General features: G+C 35.7%; 1 protein-coding gene across 28 annotated transcripts in view; it reads right to left on the minus strand.

The window, feature by feature from the left end:
- LOC131434615 (protein muscleblind) overlaps window positions 1-17,131 on the minus strand; it is a 961,748-nt gene that overhangs the window by 16,971 nt on the left and 927,646 nt on the right. For 16 of the 28 annotated variants that reach the window (XM_058601504.1, XM_058601506.1, XM_058601519.1 and 13 more), the window contains 2 exons: window positions 3,747-3,805; window positions 2,364-2,475 (listed from right to left, as the gene is read on the minus strand). In XM_058601504.1, coding sequence (XP_058457487.1) covers window positions 2,364-2,475; window positions 3,747-3,805 — 171 coding nt within the window. Of the gene's footprint in view, window positions 1-2,363; window positions 2,476-3,705; window positions 3,806-17,131 lie in introns of all 28 variants that reach the window. The other 12 variants (XM_058601508.1, XM_058601529.1, XM_058601510.1 and 9 more) reach the window with 4 other exon arrangements.

Consider the following 17,131-nt stretch of genomic DNA (forward strand, 5'->3'; position numbering starts at 1 on the left):
ATTCTGTATACGCACCTGGCTTGGTCATATACGATCTTATATGAATGAAACGACCTTTCGATGGAAAGAACGACGAGAAATTTGAAGCGGTTCGAACTCGTTCTATTTTCTCTCGTATTTGGACAGTCCGGACATGGCCCGAAGGTTTTATTTTGGCCACAGTTTTTACGAAATTTTTCACCCGGACTGTTTGGACAGTCCGGACATGGCCCGAAGGTTTTATTTTGGCCACAGTTTTTACGAAATTTTTCACCCACAGGTTCACAGTATTACGCAAAGGCACCGGCATTTTCGGCTTTAATTTAAATGTTTTAAACTCACGAATAGTTGTAATGGTGAGCGACACTCCACTGGTCCATGATGAAAAACTACTAAACGAAAATAAACCACACAACATAATGTGTCAGAATCCATTGCGCAACACTCAAGTTAGGGAATCTGTTTCTTCAGAAACTACACACAAACTGGAAACTGGTAATTAAGTGAACAGGAATGGTGTTGAGGGAGAAGTTGTATGAAATCAAAGGGGCAATTAAAAAAAATTACATTGGAAACCAAAACATTTTCTTGAGTTGCCTAAAAAAATGTATTATAAAAATCTTGATTGATTTATTTTAAATTTGTTTTCAATACCAAGATTTGACGTTAATGGGGAAACACCATTGGAAAAAAAAAGAATTTTTTGGATGCAAAGTCTCATCCAAAATAGATGTACCAATTGAAAAACTAAATTATTTTCATTTTGTTTTTATACTTTTTAATATATTTAATCAACTCATGTGTTACATAATTATGAGCCAGACAATGTTTGGCCCTCTTATGTTGTTGGATTTCCGGCATCAACATATACTTAAGCTTGTTCGTTATGGTCGAATGAGATTGTGTCGTTATGTCAACAACCTGAGTAGTGTTTTGGGACAATTTATTATTGAGCCATGCCGGATGATTCTGCTAGTTAAATTTAAATTTGTTATTCGACAGCCAAAAATATTTTTTTTTCAGACGCTCATGGTTTATGTAAAGTTAATGTAAGGTCGTATATTTAGATAAAGCCGATTATGAGCATTTAGCACAAATGTACATTCAAATTTTAATAAAACGACAAAATGATGAAATTTTTTCTGTTTTATTGGCGTGTAATCGATAAAAATGGTCTACCGAAAATCATCTGTAACTTGTGAACCGTATGAGTTAACCCGAAAATTTGAGTTGATGTGATTCAAAGTGTTTTGTTCACATCTATCAAGTTTCATATTTATTCATATAGCAGGGCAATCATTCAGCCAGTCAGTGCATTAATAATCAAAATTGCAAAGACACCGATTCATCGCAAAAAAGCTTGGAATTGATAAATATAATCGTTTTTCTTGGGATGGAAATCTTGAGTCGGTTTCGTGCAGAAAATTACAATGCTTTCAAAAAGAACACCAAACCGGAATGGAAAGAAAAACATTACAACAGAAACCCGCATTCGGAAACTTTGCACGAAGCTGCTTACCAAAACGTGTTACATCGTGATGAATGATGTCAAGGCTGATTTTCGTAAACTTCCTGTGCAAGTATTTTTCGTTGCCCAGTTTAAGTTCGATGTTACGGAAGATGTTCGAAAGAAGAAACTATTGAAATTCGCAAAGAAATTTCGGATCTGGAAGCGATTTTCGGATGTGGTGAAATAAGTCCCAAAACCACTTCCCTTTGTATTACATTCCGAAACCGATACATAGCAAACAAAACCACTGTATGGCTGGTGTTACGATCCTACTGACACTAAGTATGCTTCCAGGTTGGGGCACGAACATAAGACAACTGGTTTGAAAAACCAGCGCCCTATGCATTGAACCGTCAATTCGGGCTTCAGTGCCAAACTGAACCCATTAATTTCAATGGAACTCTGCATAATTGGAAATTTCTGCGCAATTATGAAGTCGAAACTTCTCAAACATTCCAAAGCTATTAAAATAGAGCTGAAGTTGAAGTAAATTTGGCTAAAAAATATCACTGGAAAAATCGGTTGCACATCGGATGAAATGAAAAGGAAGGTGCGGGCATTCGGGATGGAAGACGAAATTGAATAAAACAAATTTTGCAAATCAATGATCATTAGCAGGTTTTTCGTTTCCTGAAAATTTGAAGAAAATGCGATAATCGGTTTACTATTGTTCAGTAAATGTGCATGTGCCCTAGTATTGCCGAATACACCCTTTATTCTGTATCAACTGACAAACAATCAAGCGGCTCCACTATGTCATGTTAAATGGAGACGCATGGTACGTTTACTTTCAGTTCCTAAATAAACCTGGTATCTCATTACGTACAGTATTTGCATATACAATCAAGCGCTGGTTAGATGGTTTGATACTTACACTCCATTAAATGTACGAATCTACAGGTCGGACGCGTGCACATCGATCTATTAAAATCTTGGCACACCGGGAGGGTGTCCAGTAACTGTAACGGGTGGACAAGAAAGACAGACTTTCGATTAGTTTAGCCTTAATTTGCACTTGAGCTAGCGTGATGGAAGAGAAATGGTGATATATAAGAGAAAGAAAAAAATATAGTAGAGATTATGACGATTGGTTCAATTAAACAAGAGTAAAACAAAAAAAATCGAACGTAAAACCAAGTAAAACTGAAAATGTTGTCGAACTCATGATCTGATCGGTGGAGATTGTGGAGGAACTATTGAATGAGAAGACTATGATGATGACTTTCGGTGAAATGTCCAGGGTGCAGGTATGAAAAATTTTGATGGTGTGAAGGAGAGACGGGTTCAGATATGAGGTTTTTTTTATTATTGAAATGGTACTTAAAATTAATTATGAGGATGTGGGAGGCTGTTGTGGGAGTCGATAGAAAGATGATATTTTTCTGGAAAAAGTGAACGTTTATATTTTGGGGAAAATCCACAGTTTCGTTGCAGTTCGCCTAAATGTTCAGAAACCGACATTTATTTTTGATTGTTACAGTGGCTACATTATTTTGTCTTTTTCCTTTCTTATGTTCTGTCTTTCTCACTGACTGCTGCTTGCCTAGCTCTGGGAGTTTGGTTTCTAATCATACTGAACCTATCGAATGTTAGATTCCGGTTGGTATTATCACTTCAACAGAATCGGTAAAATGAAACCATTTAAAACGATAAAAAAGCCAGCGTTGTTTCTCCGAAAAGAAGTAAAGTAAATGAAAAAGCACAGTTAGTAAGTGAAGCGGTTTTCCTCGTGTAAGAATAGATACTAAAGCAGCAGGCATTCATCATTCTGCAGCGGCAGCCCATCGAGTAGGAATCTGATCTTTCCCGACAAAAGTCTAAACAGAAAGCTGAAGGCAATAGAACGTGGTGTGGGGGTGTGTGTCTATTGATCCTCTATGGAGTAATCGAACAAAGTATAACAATAGAAAAAAGTTGTACACAAGCGGTGCTGCTGCCACCAAGCAAGCGGCCGAATCCACTGAAGATGCTAACAAATAAAAAAAAAGTTGGTACGGTAAAGCTGCTGCAGCGCTGGGCGGGTGGTTTTGTTTCGAAAAAGCGCATTCATATGTATCCGATAGGCAGAAAGGGGTGGGAGTGGTTTTTCAGAGATTCATTTAATGTCTAAAAAGCGGGCAGGAATTATTGCAACTAAAAAGCTAAAAAAAGTTTGGGACAAGCGGCAAACTAAAGAAAAATAAATATATTTAATTTTTTTAAATGAACTATTGTACCGTTTGGATAATGCAAACAACATAAGCTCGAAAACCTGTACCTGTCCAGTGGCGTCGGTGTAGATAACGTAAGGAGCATTCAAAGGTATCGTAGATGATGCTGTTGGTTGGTTGGTTGATTGGTCGAGAGGGTAGTTTTTCGATTCGATTCGTTTGGTTAGCCGGTTTTAATACGGGGATTTGTGCCGTACGTTCGGTCCGATAGAGTGTTTATTTTTCATTACATCAACGATGGAAGGTAAGCAGGCAGCAGGGTCGAGATGCGCCAAGTGGAAATATTTTCACAGTGATGGAAGGAAGGTAGAATGGTGGTGAAGGGTTTTCGTTCGCGGGCGTTAGAAACAGGACATTGAAGGGTTATTTCGGTACAACGAAGTATAGCACGGAAAGGAGGTTGGTTGTTGAATTAATTGCATTAGGCATTTCGGGGTTGGTTGTGAGACGTCAAATCGAATGGCGCATGCAACACCGGATGCAGTAATTTCGCCATCGGTTCCGAGCGCGATATGGCATTCGGGGGCAGGTACATTAGGGAAAGGAGATTGATTAAGAAACATTTTGTTGATCGTTGATTTGGCATTTTCGTTGTCAATGGAAAATCATATCATCGTGTAAGCAAACAAATGTTAACGGGCATAAATCAATATTTTGTAATCCAGTGAAATGATCGGAGGCGTGAAATAAAGCAATAGAAAGTAAATCATTATAAACGAATTTAATAACTGCTAAAGATCATCGAAAAAAAGATTCATTATTTGATATGACCGGAATGAAAGATATGTCCATTGAATTAATTGATTTTTTTCAATTTAAATCATACTTGTAATAGTTTGAATAGGGATAACAAAGGACGAGGTCACAATTATACATGCCAAAGCTGTTATTCGGATGGTCTTTTTGTTTTGTTTCGATTTTTTCAACGTTCTCCCGAAATACAGGCATAAAAACTTAGATCAGCCAAAACCTATAGGAAAGATTTTTCGCTCGAATAACCTACTCATTGATATTTTTAGGCATTGAGACAATGTACACACAATGCTTATAAAATAAATTTTTGCTATTGTTACAACGTGGCTGCCGCGAGACCGCAGAAAATTAACCGTGATTGAGTCTCATTGGTATGGACTTCGTCTAAAATTTGTATTCCACTGGCTAGTGCGACAGGCATCTAGTTGTCAAGCGAATGTGAGCTTCTGTGGTTCAGTGATTAAACGAGCTCGCGTTGTAATGCAATGATCCTTAGTTCAAGTCCGGCCGCTACCAGATGCCCTACTTGTTCATAACGTTACTTTACATGTTTTATCATTTTCAAAGCGCACGATAAAGTCTGATATACTGTATGGGGTAAAAAGCAACCTGCTTGATCGACAATATATGGTCCATTCATATTCAGTCTGACATGTCAATTTCAAACGTGACACAAGTATTTGTTTTATTTTAACAAATCTTTGTTAACGAATAACGAGGTATCATATTCAGCATAGAAAAACGATTTTCGTTGAAACATTTCTTCATGAAACTTCACAAAGACAAAGAAAAACTTTATAAAAATTATGTAACAGCGGTTGTCCTGATGCGGTTGTCCTGATGCGGTTACACGCAGGAGAAAGTCAAAACACAAAATTCATGAAATTGAGTTGACCGATCAGAATGTGAAAGAGTGCGAACCAGCAGATTCCACAAGTATCAGTACTGACTTCACATGTCATATTTCAGGCGAGAATCTGCATATGAAAAAAGTATCCAGCTGCTGAGTTCGCGAGGGCATTCTGACTTCGGAACAAAAACACTAACGCGAGCGCATTTTAGAAGTGTGTTTGGCCATGCTGATGAGGAGCGCGGTACTTTGCGGTACGGTACGGAAATGTACTTTGAAGAATTGTGAATATGAATGCCAAAAAGTAATCAATACTTTCATTGTTATTTTTTTGCATATACGCATGTAAATTAAAGTGGATTATGAGCTTTTATTTTGTTTTCGACTATAGAGGGTTTCACCTTGTGGCCATTCGTTCCTCGGGCCAGAAAAACTGTCGGACTCTTAAGGGCGGAATCGGGAATCGAATCCAGGCAATCAGCGTGAAATGCAACCCATCACACTGTACCCGTCCCAATTGTGAACTTCTTTCAACTAGCTTTTGAGTTATTTCAGAACTAATTTTTCATTCACAGTTTCAATTAATATTCGGAATTCGCGAACATAAATTACAAACGATCACTTTGAAGAGTTTAAATAGAACTTCAGACTTTTCCTGCAGGAAACCCCTCCATTAAGTGAAAAGTGCTTAATATTGGAAGCCTTGTTATATTGTGTTTAATATTTTCAATTAAAAAAATCTTTCTGTTCGTTATAATATAATTGAAATGACCTGTGCTAAGATCTTGCTGAAAAAAAAATTGCGCCTAATATCTATACTTTATTTAAACCATCGAGAACTTCTGGAACATGGAATTTAAATAGTCATCAGTTCCCAACGAAAACCACAAAAAAAAAAATAATGAATTAGTAGCATACAAAAATTGTGCAACAATACTCTAGAGACGTGTCTTCCTGCTATTTTGTCAACTGAAGTACTCTGGATGTGATTTCTTATCAATATTGGTTTGATATCTCAAACGTTAATGTCATTGTTGCAAATCGACCGAGCTTTGTATGAAAATGAGGAAACTGGGGTACTCAAGCGGCAAAAGAGACATTAAAAATCTTACATATAGTTGATGATTGCATAAGAAGTATTTTCTTGCGAGATGATGCTACAAGGGCGAGACTGAGAATTGAACCACACCGACTGTGCCAAGCTTGAAAATGTACGGAATGCTGTTCAATTAAGTTGTTTTTTTAAATTATGTTTCATCACATCCAGAGTTGTTCTCCAAGTACTCGATTACGGTGATTGGATTGAAAAAAAAAACTTTAAATGTTGGTGATTTGTGTTGCAACTTGTAAGGAATAAGTTACTGCAACAAAATTAGTTACTGCAACAAACTGTGTCGAAATGAATGACTAGAACCATTTGGCATTTGCGGATTCGATTCTTGGAGAAATTTGTTGTAATTTTTTTGCTATTTCTTTTTTCCCCCTGGGTGCTGACGAAGCTTTTCAAGTTTATGGTGATTTACGTTATTACGAAAAAAAACTAACTCTAAAATAGTAATGCTAACGCATGTACTCGAAAGCTCTTACCAAAAAGCTCTTATTTTACTGCACGGACGATTTTCGGTCAAGCCGGTTGCTAGTATCTACTGTCTTGAAATGAAATTATAGCAATCTCATTCATTAGGTAGATACTGTACCGTGTTCCAAGCTGAAAACGATGCTATTAAGAGTGGTGTTTAATCGGTACTTCAGCAAAGAATCATTGATAAACGAAATTTTTTTTGTTTGGAAAGTCAGGCTGCTTTAAAGACACTCAGTTCGAATGACTCTCGGTCGAATCTAGAGATCACAAGTCGATTTCAAATCGAGGATCTCGATATTTCAAATGCAGTTTTCTTCTTATGACTACCTGGTAATTCTGGTAATGCTACAAATGAGTGGGCTGATGAGTTGGCTAGAGTTGATGCAACGTTCGATATTGTTGAATCATAACTTGCTCGCTTTTTGCCTATATCCAAACATACCAGCTAATGGCGAAGCTTGCAGGAATGCGCTAAGACAAAAGCAGTTTTACCAGTTTTAAGTCATGGATCTCTAAAAGATCAGTTGAATCCTTGTATATAAGTTAATGAAATTTGACCTTTTTATAATTTTTTTTACAATACAACCTGTACGGCCAGTAAACCGAACTTGGTTTCGTCCGAGACGTGCGCTTAGACATTACACTTTGGTGCAAACGTACGAAGGGGTTTAAAAAAAGCATTAACTTTACATCTGCTTAGCGGTTTATGTTGAACCGCTAGGTCACGCTAGCAGATAAACATAAACTGCTAACGCACCGTTAAGACTAATGCAAACGTAAAATCATACGTTGTTTTATACCAAACAGCTAATTTCGACATATTATCCACTACATAAACCTCTAAGCTAAGCTTAATTAAGATCAGGGGACATTTTATGTCTTGGAAAATACGATACGAATTTAAAGCGAGAATATAAAAACCAAATTTCTGTGTGAACGGTTTTTAAATTATCATGATTTTATCGAGCGTTCTAAAATTCACACTATTTCGCAAGATTTTTTTCTGTTCCTTTAAATAACTTCAAACTGTCAAAAACAACCATTCTTCCGAGCTGGACTATTTTTGACAACGTAGTACAAAATTTAATTATTATTGAAAGTATAATTGGCGTTCATTTGGATCACAACAACTGTAATGTCTACAATGAAAATCGAGTTTTTTTAGGAGAAATGCTCAGCTTTTTTTCTGAGCTACCCAAAATTAGGTAGGAAGAAAAATTTAATACCACCCAAATTGTAGCTAAATAACTGATTACTCTTTTTGAGTTCATAATGGGTAGTAAATGAATCTACTAGAACTTTGACTTGATCGTAAAAAAAAATAGTGAGCATTACCAGAATAGCCATGACAATACTTTGAACATTCTTCCATTTACCTAAATATTGAGGCCATCACTCGTTACCAAAGATGTCCATCTCCTCTGTGTGACGAAGAGCCAGTATAATTTCTCCCCTCGCACTGACAACATGAACGAGAGCTCTTCTCTTTCACACATATACACCACTGTTATATAAAGTGTGCACGCATCATGCGAGCGAGTGTTTATTTTCTTTCAACTCTAGCACTGGATCACACCAAATTGCTAGAGCAGAGCTCTGAAATTCTCCGAGGTGGATGAATATATTTTCTCCGAAGTGTGCACGCAGCTGAGGACTCTGGTGTACGGTTCGCATAAGAAAAGCGTGAGGCACGCATTTTCAGCAAAAGCGCAATGTATCGTTAAAATTCAGTTTTCCCTTGCTGCGAAATAGATTATCATAGCAAGGCCATCGTTACCTTTTATAAATTTAAAAATTAAATCACAGAAGTATTCACTGACTAGCACGCACCAGTGGTAACATGAGTGTATTTAGGCGAGAGCGCGTAAAAGCGATTCATGCAAAGAGAATGTTTTTCCTCTCGCGCCAGCTTCTTTAACCACAACCACACACACACACACACACACTCAAATTCTGTCTATTCGACACTGAGAAGAAGTGCGCTTTCCTTTTTGTGTGATGTTCGCTTCTTGCATTTCCTGTGTAGACAAGAAGCTTACACCAGGAGATGAACTTCAGTTGATTTTGGGTTGGTTTCAACCCAAAATTAGGCAGCGACTGGTAAGATTGTCCCTAAGTTCGCAGTATGAAGCAGCAATAACTATGAATGTATGTCGCATTCAATACGTAAAAGAAGTTTCTTGTTTATTTAGTTGCTTTCAACGATTAATGATTATCAAGACAAGTGCGGAAACCGGAATTTTTTTTTTTTTTTTTTTTTTTTAAATAACTATTTATTGGAATATGAGTTAAAATTAAATTATTAAGATTTAAATTGGGTGTTCAGCCACAAGTGGTGACTTTTCAGCCCTGTTATATATATATATGATTTGGTTATTACCATGAAGACATCATTTGCTTCCGCAATTCTGAGATTTTTGTGTAGGGAAAATTCTAAACCTACTTGTATTGTGTAATGGGGAAAAGGAACTTATATACTAACTTACTAACTAATACAGAGAGCGAATCGATTCAATTGAAGATTGCATCGATTTTTGTCGGAATTTGCTTATAATATTATGTGACATTACATCTAATGGTTCTATATTTGTGAGTCTGTGTAACTCATTTGTACTAAACCAGGGAGGACGCTTCAGAATCATTTTCAGAATTTTATTCTGAATCCTTTGAAGCGTTTTCTTCCTGGTGGAACAACAGCTTGACCAAATTGGTACCGCATAAAGCATGGCTGGTCTGAAAATTTGTTTATAAATTAACAATTTGTTTTTTAGACAGAGCTTAGAATTTCTGTTTATTAGAGGATATAAACATTTAATATATTTATTACACTTTGCCTGGATTCCTTCAATGTGATCCTTGAAAGTGAGCTTTTTGTCATACGTTAAACCTAAGTATTTAGCTTGATCAGACCATGTCAATTCCAAGCCATTCAATTTGAGAATGTGATTATTGTTTGGTTTAAGAAAAGAAGCTCTTGGCTTGTGAGGAAAGATAATTAATTGCGTTTTTGCTGCATTTGGTTTAATTTTCCATTTTGACAGATAATCACTGAAAATATTTAAACTTCTTTGTAGGCGACTGCAGATCACTCTTAGATTTCTACCTGTGGCTAACAGACTTGTGTCGTCACAGAATAGCGATTTCTGACAACCAACGGGTAGATTTGGAAGATCAGAAGTGAAAATATTATACAAGATTGGAGCTACACTCGAACCCTGTGGAACACCGGCTCGTACGGGTAGCAATTCAGATTTACAATTCTGATAGCTAACCTGAAGAGTACGATCAGTTAAATAATTTTGAATCATTTTGATCAAATAAATAGGAAACTGGAAATCAGACATTTTTGCTATTAAACCTTTGTGCCAAACACTGTCGAATGCTTTTTCTATGTCTAGAAGAGCAACTCCAGTGGATAACCCAGAAGATTTATTTGATTTTATCATGTTCGTTACTCTGACAAGTTGATGAGTAGTTGAATGTTCATGACGAAATCCAAACTGCTCTGGTAAAAAAATTGAATTCTCATTTATATGAGTCATCATTCTTAACAAGATAATTTTTTCAAAAAGTTTACTGATAGAAGAAAGTAAGCTAATTGGGCGATAACTTGATGTTTCTGCTGGGTTTTTATCAGGTTTTAGGATAGGAATTACTTTAGCGTTTTTCCATCTTTTTGGGAAGTAAGCTAATGAAAAACACTTGTTGAAAATTTTAACCAGGAGTCTCAAGGCAACATCGGGAAGATTTTTAATAAGAATATTAAAAATTCCATCATTACCAGGAGCCTTCATGTTTTTGAGTTTCCTAATAATTGATTTAATTTCATCAAAATTCGTCTCAATAATGTCATCGTGTGATAACACTTGGGTTGAAATATGATCATACTTCAGTGAGACTTCATTTTCAATAGGACTCACAACGTTTAAATTAAAATTGTGGACACTCTCGAACTGCTGAGCTAGCTTTTGAGCTTTTTCACCATTTGTAAGAAGTATTTGATTTCCTTCCTTGAGAGCAGGAATTGGTTTCTGAGGTTTCTTAAGAACCTTAGAAAGTTTCCAGAAAGGTTTAGAATATGGTTTAATTTGTTCAACTTCTTTAGCGAAATTTTCATTTCGCAAAAGAGTAAATCTATGTTTAATTTCTTTTTGTAAATCCTTAACTATGTTTTTCATAGCAGGATCACGAGAACGTTGATATTGTCGTCGACGAACATTCTTCAACCGAATGAGCAGTTGAAGATTGTCATCGATGATAGGAGAATTTAATTTAGTTTGAGCTTTGGGAACTGAAAGATTTCTAGCTTCGATAATATAATGATTCAAATTATCAATTGCTGTGTCGATGTCCGCAGAATTTTCTAAAATAGTTTCATGATCCACATGATTTTCAATGTGAGATCTGTAATCCAACCAATTAGCTCTATGATAGTTGAAAATAGAACTAATTGGATTAATTATAGCTTCGTTGGAAAGTCTGAATGTTACAGGAAGATGATCTGAGTCAAAATCAGCATGAGTAATCGGTTCACTACAAATGTGACTTTGATCTGTTAGAACCAGATCAATTGTAGACGGGTTTTTCACGGAAGAGAAACAAGTAGGATTACTGGGATGAAGAACTGTAAAGTAACCAGCTGAGAGTTGATTATGAAGTATTTTACCATTACTGTTATTTTGCCTACAATTCCACTGGACATGCTTAGCATTTAAGTCCCCTATTACGAAAAATTTCGATCGATATCTTGTAAGTTTTTGCAAATCGCCTTTAAAGAAATTTAATTGTTCGCCGGTGCATTGGAATGGCAAATATGCTCCAGCGATGAAATAAATTCCATGAATGGTTTCAACTTCGATTCCCAAGCTTTCAATAACTTTAGTATTGAAAGAAGGTAAAATTCGATGTTTAATTTGCCGTTGGACAAAAATGGCAACTCCACCACCAATTCCAGTAAACCTGTCAAATCGATGAACCACATAATGTGGATTACTTTTCAATTTTACATTTGGTTTAAGAAAAGTTTCTGTCACAATGGCAATATGAATTTTGACAATATGAACTTTGAGAAAATTATAAAATTCATCTTCACTCGATTTCAAAGATCGAGCATTCCAATTTAAAATATTCAAATAATTATTTAACATCACTGTTAAATTTTAAATTCATTATAATATTATTTGCAAATTTCCATCCGATTTGAAATGCTTCAAAAAGTGATGAAGTCGAATTCATTTGGATGATCATTTGAAAAAGTTGATCTTGTAGGTAGATCATTTTATTTTCAGTTATATCGCCTAAATCGACTTCATTTAAAGAAGCGAATGGCATTGAAGGAATATTTGTAGGTAGACTGCCATTAGAAGAAGATGATTTGGCCGGTCTACCTATTAATAAATTGTTTTCGTTAGAAGAAGAACTGCAAGGCGGTCCTGTGTTTTGATTATTTACATTAGAAGAAATAGGAGATAGATTTCTACCTAATATACCAGCATAACTGACATTAGAAGAAGATGATGACGAGGTCGATCTACCTGTCAATAAATTGTTTTCGTTAGAAGACGAATTGGCAGGTGCCTTAGAAGAATTTTCAGGTATGTTCTGTAAATTTAAGGTCGTTGATTTGACTTGTTGTCTAAGCGAACGAGCGTTTAAAATTTTTTCCCTGACAGGACATTTCAAATAATTGGATTTATGATTTCCATTGCAATTTGAACATGAAAATTTATCAGTGGTTTCATTCATTGTACAAACGTCTTTCGAATGCGATTTACCACAATTCAAACACCGTATATCCATATGACAATTTTTGGTTCCATGGCCGAAGCCTTGGCAACGACGACATTGCGTTAAGTTTGCAATACGATTATGCCGTTTATAATGTTCCCAATGAATTTTAATGTGGGAAATGAAACGTACTTTTTCTAAAGTTTTCAAATTGTTTACATCACTTCGATTGAAGTGTATTAGGTAAAGTTCATGGGAAATTCCAGAGCGTGGTTTAGAAGTACCATTCGCTCTTTTTTTCATAAGTATTACTTGGGAAGGGGCAAAACCAAGCAATTCTTTTATTTCATTTTTAATTTCATCAATACTTTGATCATTTGATAATCCTTTCAAGACAGCCTTGAAGGGTCTGTCTGATTTTATATCATATGAATAAAATTTATGAAGTTTTTCGGACAAATATCGAATAAGACGTTCGTAATCTTCCAATCCATCCACCAAGACTCGACATTCTCCTCTTCGTCCGATTTGAAATGAGACTTTTACTTCCGGGAGAAAAGTAGAAAGCTCAGTACGGAATGCTTTGAAGTCGGAAATCATCACCGTCACTGGTGGCATAGATTGATGTTTCTTCCCAGAACGACAAGCGTCCATTTTGGGAATTTTTGAAGAATTTTCTTCTATGTCGCTACAATCGGATTCAGGAAGAATCTCGTAAATATTGTTAGACGGCATAGGATCAACGGAAGGGAAATCCGTCCGTTGTCTTTTATTTTTACATTCAGATTCTATAAGATCGTGAATGTTATTAGAAAAATGTTGAATAACGGATTGTGATTTATTCCGTATTGAATTATTTTTAGCCTTAGGCTTGTTGCCTTTCCGGTTGGACGCAGGCATTTTTGAAATTAATGAAATTTTAAATTAAATTAACTAGGCTAAATTAGTCTTCGATTAGACTCCTAGTTAGCCTTAAAAAAGGCTGATTAATTTCTTAGTCACTCTAATATCACTCTTTGTATCACTTAGTCACTCTAATATCACTCTTTGTATCACTTAGTCACTTAGTTAGTGATTCAGGTAGCCTTGAAAAAGACTGAAGCCTTGAATCGATGAAACTCTAGGTAGCCAGAAAAAAATTCCAGGAGCCAAGAGCTATACGCGTGCGGTGCGAACGACTGTTCAACACCGACTGGGAAACCGGAATTTAAATTTAACTGTAACATGGTAATCTATTTTGAACATGAAGTTGGTCTGGAGCTCTAGTAGGTATTGATTTTTCCTTTTGTTTTCTGGATCACAAAAACATGAATGGATTGTAGATAGTCATGGCCAACTTCATTCCAAACATCTACGTTGATCTGTTCTGATTGAATTGATACCCTGAAACCATCCGAATTACAGTTTAGCTATGCTAGATTAATAATTCATCAACCAATAATTTTTACTACCCACTTGTAGGTAATTGCAAAACACTGTGAACTAAAACTAACCGTCATTGATCTAGACAACGAAGTATTCTAATCAACAAATCGCTTAACATAAAATGGGAATCGAAAAACTAAATAAACAAACCAAACACTATTAGTACGTTTTATTTTTCAAGCTACTAGTACAGATTTTGTAAGGCAAAAAACGGGAAGGAATGGTCGGTCGCTCCGAGCTCTCAGTACGTGTACACTAAAGCTTTTGTATATTTTTTTTGTTTCATTGCTGCAATCAAATCAGGTACCTATTCAACGGACAACATTTTACCAAATAGATAACAAAATACTGCGCTGAATACGTGAAAGGTTCTTCAGAGGGACGCTTAAGTTCTAACTAAATGTGTCTAAATTTTACGTCTTGTATGCAATTTTTTTTTTGAAAGCCACAGTCAATATGAAGCGGATATCATAATAAATAAATAGAGAGAGATAGAAATATATAAAAGACGGGGGGATGATGGAAAATAGCAATCGGAGATTTGTTTTGCAGTTTGAATGAAGATGAACGAGGAATGCAATTGTGGGACAGATAACGATGAAAGGAACGGTGGGTATTCTAGTACATCGATCGACAGAGAGAAAGTTGCTGAGTGTGTCTGGTTCTGGTTGGAGAATGATTCAGTGTAGGATGAACTGTTGATCGCACGAATGATCGGAAGAAGGGAACAATGAGTAAACATTTCGGGCGGTGAAAAGTGTGAACAATTTTTGAGCGATAAAATGTGCTGAAATTAGAACAAAATACTTTCAAATCATAAATATAATATAAAAGCGATAATTATCCCAATGAACTACAAGCGATCAAACCAAGACATTGTCATTTGCTGGTGTGTTTGGCTGTTGTTGGTGAATAATTTGACTATATTTTTTTTTATTGTTGTGCAAAAGTTTTGGCGTTGTTTGAGGCTTTTAAGGCTATTGTTATATGGTTAGCTTTTAGCGGTTGTGTGTACGGTGTCTGTAAATAAAACGCAAAAAGAAAAATAATGAGTTATAAATGATACCATTAGTAACTAGTTCTACTACACTACGAAAACGAAAACGACGAGAATGGTGTTTAAACCGTTCCCAATCTAGTAACACAAAATGAAGAAAAAAAACTATCGATTACGATTTTGTGTTTCTGTGTGGGTGTTAAAGTGAACGAAATGAAAATGAGTTTCTAAATAAATATAAGCAAATAGCAGTGCAAACTCTTACCTCCTATGCTCGCAACATCAGCCGAAGCGTTTTTTTTTTTTGTATATATAGAAATACGTTTATGGGTTGGCGTTGAGGTTGAATTAGATACATTCTCAAATCAATAAGTAACAAAACAATTTTGATGTACTTTTCACACACTGGTCAACCGATTACAGAGACTCAATATAGACTAATAGATATATATGGTGGTATATATGGTGAAATATATAAATGTATGCGATACAGCAGAAAATACGTTACTATAGCCTAGGAAAACAGATGCCTTTTTCCAGTAGCGGACGAAGGCAGATTGATGGCTGCATTTTTCATTATCGTAGGTTGAAACGAGAACACACATCCCACCTTTTCCAAAAGAAACCAGAAAACACGTATGAAGAAAACGATAAAATATACAAAACTAACGGCGACTTTCGTCCGCATGAGACATGGCAAAATCATTAACGAAAACAGAAAAGAAAGATAGTTTTATGGATAGAAACTAAAAGATAGCAATGTGGAAAAAGGGAAAATACGTCAATAGTACTCAGACATGCCGTTGGACTAATTTCTATCGGAGATATCCCACCAAATGTTTTGCAGATTGATATTGAAATTCTACTTGTTTGTTGTTTTGTTATCTACTGTTGTGAAAACTATTGTCTGTTTCAATTCAACAGTAACATTCAGTTGTACATAAAACCCCAATACCATTACATACATATATTATCATGCAACTAATACTAATGTAGTTTTGTCGTTTCGTTTTGCTTATTATTATTGTAAGGCGTATTTTAATAGCTTATTGGAATTTAATGTTCAGTGATGCTTAATTTTCGCTCTTCCAAGCGTTCAACATAGATCGATCACTAACTAGGGTATTATTCTTTTTAGGAGTGTGTTTTCACTGGTTGCCACAAATTTTCCAATTGTTATCGTTTGTCAAACCTATTGGTAAAAAATCATCAAAATCAAGCTTGGCAAGGCAAGATTTGTATGAAATTTTCGCAACTAATAAAATGGAACAAGAGTCAAAACGCGCCGTTGGGGTCCAGACTCTTTGCTTATCTAAAACATATATAAAACAAATTGTGATTAGCTTTGGTAGCTAAGAATCAAACGTATCTAACGAAAAAAACCTTTTTTTATCCACCTAGTGGTGTACTTATTGCCCTATAATTTCGGAACCGGAAGTCGGATCTGGATGAAATTGCGCAGTATCTTTTAAGAAAATGAGAGCTTTAATTTGAATCATGGTTTGTGAAAATCGGTTTAAACGTTGCTGAGAAATCGAAGTGAGATCCGGTTTTGGAGCTTTTCTTCGTTATTATCGGTGCTTCCGGAAACCGAGGATTAGAATTCCCAAAGTAGATTTATATATCCGCTAACTAACAAAACTGCCAACCAGATGAATTTAGTAGTAAGTTTTATAAAAATGTGCCCTCGTTACGCCATTGCTTGTGAAAAAATTCTAATGACATTAAAAATTTTCACTAATCGCTCTGTAATACCGGAAGTCGGATCTGGATAAATTTTCGAGGACTTTTAAAAGAATTTCAAGACCTTTTATTTGCATCTTAGTTTGTAAAAATCGGTTAAGAAACTTCCGAGAAAAATTGAGTGCGCATTTTATCATAGATTTGCACATATTGCCTTGTAATTCCGGAACCGTAAGACCTTTCATTTGAATATCAGTTTGTGAAAATCGGTACAGTCACATACATACTTACATACATACCCACATACACACAGACATCTGCTCAGTTCGTCGAGCTGAGTCGAACGGTATATGACATTCGGCCCTCTGGGCCTCGGTTATTGCATAACCTTTCTATATAAGAAAGGCAAAAAACG

The sequence above is a fragment of the Malaya genurostris genome, chromosome 3 (assembly GCF_030247185.1).
Source record: "Malaya genurostris strain Urasoe2022 chromosome 3, Malgen_1.1, whole genome shotgun sequence".
NCBI classification, from domain to species: Eukaryota; Metazoa; Arthropoda; class Insecta; order Diptera; family Culicidae; genus Malaya; species Malaya genurostris.